General features: G+C 45.8%; 1 protein-coding gene across 1 annotated transcript in view; it reads left to right on the forward strand.

The window, feature by feature from the left end:
- The window catches only part of ppil2 (peptidylprolyl isomerase (cyclophilin)-like 2), an 85908-nt gene that overhangs the window by 40477 nt on the left and 40431 nt on the right, over nt 1-5000 (forward strand). The window contains exon 13 of the mRNA XM_063194397.1: nt 3962-4051. Within this exon, the coding sequence (XP_063050467.1) occupies nt 3962-4051 (90 nt within the window). The remainder of the gene's footprint in view (nt 1-3961; nt 4052-5000) is intronic.

A 5000-nucleotide genomic window follows, 5' to 3' on the forward strand; every position in this document is an offset into this window, starting at 1 on the left:
CTATCTCTCTCTCTCTCTCTCTCTCTCTCTCTCTCTCTCTCTCTCTCTCTCTCTCTCTCTCTCTCTCTCTCTCCACCTATTCTTTCTTTATCTTTTCTTTAATCTGCCCCTACAAGTTACTTCTGGCCCTGTGATTATAAAAACAAACAAAAACTCAGGATGCATTGACATTGGCTGTGCTGGATGGATGTTTGAGAGGGAGGGAGGGATAGAGAAAGAGACAGAGAGTGAGAGAGTTTGGCATGCAGAGATGACGATGTTGTGTGTGTGTTGGGGGGGGTGGGGTGGGGGGTGTCAGTCAGGATGGCAGAAGGGAAAGAAAGAAAGGCTGCCTCTCGGGCTTGGAGACAGTCCTCCCCATGCCTGGCCCTCAGTTACTAGGTGCTTATTTTGGCTGCACTCCATTGGCTGCCGCCTTGTCAAATCAGGATAAAGAGAAGTCGTCGCGGTGATAAGAAAATTGCCCACCCCACCTCCCTCCTCCCTCCTCCCTCCCTGCTTTTCCTCCCTTCCCTGGGAGCCCTCGCTGCTATTCGTGGCCTACTGTTTACAAATTAATGATTGTGATTTCACTGTCACACACACTCGCCGTCATACGGCAACACTCTACCGAGAAGAAGAGGCTTTCTGCTTGGGAAAGAAGAAGGTGAGGGGGTGTGAGGGGGTGGTGGGTTGAGAAAACCCACAAGAATCACTGTGAGGATCTCGGATGATTCGTCTGCTCCACAACAGATGTTTGTGCAAACAGTTTCAGCATAATGGTGTCTGTTGCTCGCCGTCAGATCAGTCATACGCAAAGCCTCTACTCTTCCCGTCTCCTCTCTGCCTCTGTTAGCGTTTTTAAATCAGTGACTAATTTGGCTAGTTTGAGAGAGATTACAGGCGTCTCTGTGCTCCTCATTTGCGTTGTCTGTGTGGATGTTTGTGTTTTATTCCCTCTCGCTCTCTACCGTCTCTCCTGTTGCTGATAAAAGACTGTTGGACCATATGATGAGGGTAATTTTAATCATGTCTTCTGTCTCTCGATTGCTCTCGCTCTACATCTCTCTCTCTCTCTCGCTCTGTCAGTCCCTCTCTCATTCTCTATGTCAGTCCCTCTCTCATTCTCTATGCCAGTCCCTCTCTCTCTCTTTCTCTGTCAGTCCATCTCTCTCTCTCTCTCTCTCTCTCTGTCTCTCTCTCTCTGTCACTCTCTCTCTCTCTCTCTCTCTCTCTCTCTCTCTCTCTCTCTCTCCCCCTTCTTCCCTCCTTCCCTCTCCCGCGTGCGTGCGTGCGTGCGTGCGTGCGTGCGTGTGTGTGTGTTGTTGTGAGTGCAATGTTTTATAAGCACTCCGATGGCCCAGCAGGGGAGCACTACGCGAGATGAAAGTGTTTTGGAAAACTGTACCACGCACTGACACACACTCAGACATACACACACACACAAATACACACACACACACACAAATGCACACACACACAAATACACACACACACACCCTGCAAGATTCGTTTGTTTGCGCTGTGCTGATCCAGTCTCTGCTCCTTGGCTGCTCACTGCGGGAAGAGAGAGAGAACCCCACAGACTCGTCAGACACACACACACACACACACACACACACACACACACACACACACACACACACACACACACACACACCGAGAGCTCGTCAGCCAGTCGGGACCAGATGGTTGGCGGCACGAAAAGAGAGGAGAGGAGAGGAGAAGTGGTGTCTTGCGCAAAGACGCAAACATGTCCTATTGATCCAGTTCGGAGAGAGAGCGAGAGAGAGCGAGCGAGAGAGAGAGAGAGAGAGAGAGAGAGAGAGAGAGAGAGAGAGAGAGAGAGAGAGAGGTTGGGGTGTAGGGGATGGTGGGGTTGAGGCCAGCTTTGAAGGAATGCAACAGGCCAGGAGAGGTTGGGGACACGTGTGCTCTGTTATGGATGATTATAGAGAGGGTATTGGGGCAGAGAGTTGGGACTGGGAGTAGGCCAAGGTGCATGGGGGGGGTACACGTTGTTGTCACTGACATATATTCAGCACATGGACAGCGTGCTTCTATATTGTATTCCATTCAAGTGTTTTGAAGCACCCGCAATTGATCTTAGAGGATTCTTCCGTCCGTATCTTAGCAACGCTGAGAACAAGCGCTGATATGACAACGGTTGCGTTTGACTGTCAATCAAAAGAATTCTAAAAAGAATTCTAACCGTCAATCAAATCCACAAAAAATGCTCAGTGATCATTCAAACAATTTTATATCAATTTAATAGCTCTAACAAATCACCTTTATTCAGTGTTGGGTGTAGTATACAGTATGTGATGTCATTGGTTATTGATGAAAAGGAAGGAGGGCTTGTGGTAAGGGGTGTGGTGGTAATGGTGGGCCACCTTGATGGGATTAAGCGGCATTGGCTGGGGAAGGGGAGTGTGGTTGTGTTGTTATGGATTATTGGGATGGGGTGGGGGGGCAGTAGGGAAGGCGGGGCTTAAAGGTGCATCGGTGGGGGTGATGAAATGGAGGGCCATATTGTGGTTATATGTTATTATGGCTTGTCAATGGCCAAAGGTTTCTGTGCATTGCCGCGCAAAGTTCCACGAACACAGCCATCTTTCAGTCACACCAGTCGACTTTCTTGTTGACATACCACACGGTCACATCCAGCGTGTCTGTTAGTCCACAACTAGCTCATAGCCCCTTAACCTTTCCCCTCTGAAGACACCCAAGGCCAAGGCATGGCATGGTGCGGTGCACTCCCTAACCCCGTACCACCCCACCCCACCTCTCTCCTACTGCTTGTTTTTCTGCATCTCCCATGTCCAACATGGATGTCCACAGTAGCACCCAAACAAATATGACTGATCTGTCGCTGCTCCTGCTGCTGCTGCTCATGTCAATCAATGGCATGGCGTGATGTTTTTCAACTGTCAGAGCCAGAGGTTGCATGTTATGTTTTTTTACTGGGCCGGCCTATTGACGTACATGCCGTGACCTGGTGTTTCACTGACGAGCGAGGCTCTAGGTAGGCTGGTTGGCCCCCTTAGACAGTCGATACTGTATGTTAGCCTGAGTGAAACAACAGCCATGACCAGTGGTACAGTCTCAGGCCTTAACTGTCAGATACAAATATAAACAAAGCTGCGTGTCCAGGGGTATAGTATACATCTAACTCTTAAAGTGATACTGTCCCATTTTTGGAAATAAGCTTATTTTACACCTCCCTTTGAGTTAAATAATAGGGTTTTACCGTTCTCCTGAACTTTCAACCGTTCTTGGGGTATGGCAGTGCAAATTTTACCTCCATGCTAGCAGTTAACATTGAGTCCTATGAGACCAGCTCGCGGCTATCTGGTCTCACAGGACTCAATGTTAACTGTTAGCTTGGAGGCAAAATGTCATTGCACTGTCATAACTAGAAAACGGTTGAAAGTTCAGGAGAACAGTAAAACCATATCATTTAACTCCAGGGAAGGTGTGAAATAGGCTTATTTCCAAAAATGGGAAAGTATCACTTTAAAGCTAAGGAAGGGTCATCTACAGTTTCAGCTGAAGCTGTGGTGGTCAAAACAAGCATGTTACATGTTAACACTATGCTACACTACACCTACAAAAACTGTCAGCCTAGTACATTTTTTTGGACTGGACATGCTATAATGAGATAAACAGTCATGACAAGTTATTCAATTTCTCCATGTCCCTCTCCATTCTGTATTCTACACTATAGCTTGTTTACATCGTTTTTAAAATATAAGCATCTTTAGACAAAACAGCTTTTAAGTGTAGTGTGATGTAATGTTAGATGTTCAATCCATGAAAGGAATGAAAATGTGAACCATTGCTTACTTTGAACAGTAACAAATGCAACAGGAAACTGCCAGTAGACACAAGTGCCAAATTGCTGTGATGTCTCTATGAGAAAAGGTGAAAACTAGCACTCATTATTTTTTAACGCTTCTGCGTCTGCTGTGCTTTAACACAGGTGCCCAAAGCTGGGGAGAACTTCATCAAGCTGTGCAAGAAGGGATACTACGATAACACCATCTTTCACCGCTCCATTCGCAACTTCATGGTAAGTGTTTTTGTAAATTAGAGAACAAAAGAGAACCTGCTCCGTGCTTCTGGGATGGACACTCCAGTGCATCCAGAACAGGGCATAACACAGTAGAGAAAGCTGGTGCCATGCGGATGTCTTCTTTTTGTGCTTTGTAGATTGTTAGTACTCTTTCAGACCCTTTGGGGTTTTTGGGATGTTTTTTTACCTCTGTTTGGGATGTTTGCAAGCCACCTCTGAACTCTAGCGTTCTCTGACCTTTGGTTCAACCCTGCCACTTTTCATGGGTCACAACAGACTGATTATCATTTTATTTTAGTTATTGTCACTAAGAAAGGCAAGGATTCAAGGATGTTTACTTTCCGTATGCCTAGTAGACGTACCATTTAATTCTGTGAAACAGCAGAGCATGCATTAAAAAGAATGCATTAACCTGCTGTACTTACAGCTTGATCACAGTTTTCCACTTCACCCTTTTAACTGTGGGTGAAGGCCATAGCTATAACATCAAAAGCACGTTGCCATACATGCGGCTCCCTTGGCACCATCTGCAAATAGCTTTGTTACCATACAAATGCACACACCCATAGATAAACAGAGGATATGAGAAGAGCTGAAACCTGTTCGTAACCAAGAGTTCAAAGCCAACAGTGAGACGTCATAGTTCACAAAAGGGCTCAAGAGTATATTTCTGGTTTACTGAAGGCAATTTTTCCCAATTAGAATTTCAATTATCAACACTTCTCTGTGTAATATGGCACTTTCTACAGAGGAGTATTCAGTATTGACGTTTACATACAGACTAGAAAGCTACTTAAATTCTGCAGGGGCCCCGTAGTGTTTTGATGTGAGAATCAATTTGCACATTATGCAGCGTTCTCACACATTTTCCCAATTACTTTTCGGATTGGAAAAACATGCATTGCTGTAACAATGAGGGCAACCGTTCAAGTTAACCATTTAAATA

The sequence above is a fragment of the Engraulis encrasicolus genome, chromosome 3, assembly GCF_034702125.1.
Source record: "Engraulis encrasicolus isolate BLACKSEA-1 chromosome 3, IST_EnEncr_1.0, whole genome shotgun sequence".
NCBI classification, from domain to species: domain Eukaryota; kingdom Metazoa; phylum Chordata; class Actinopteri; order Clupeiformes; family Engraulidae; genus Engraulis; species Engraulis encrasicolus.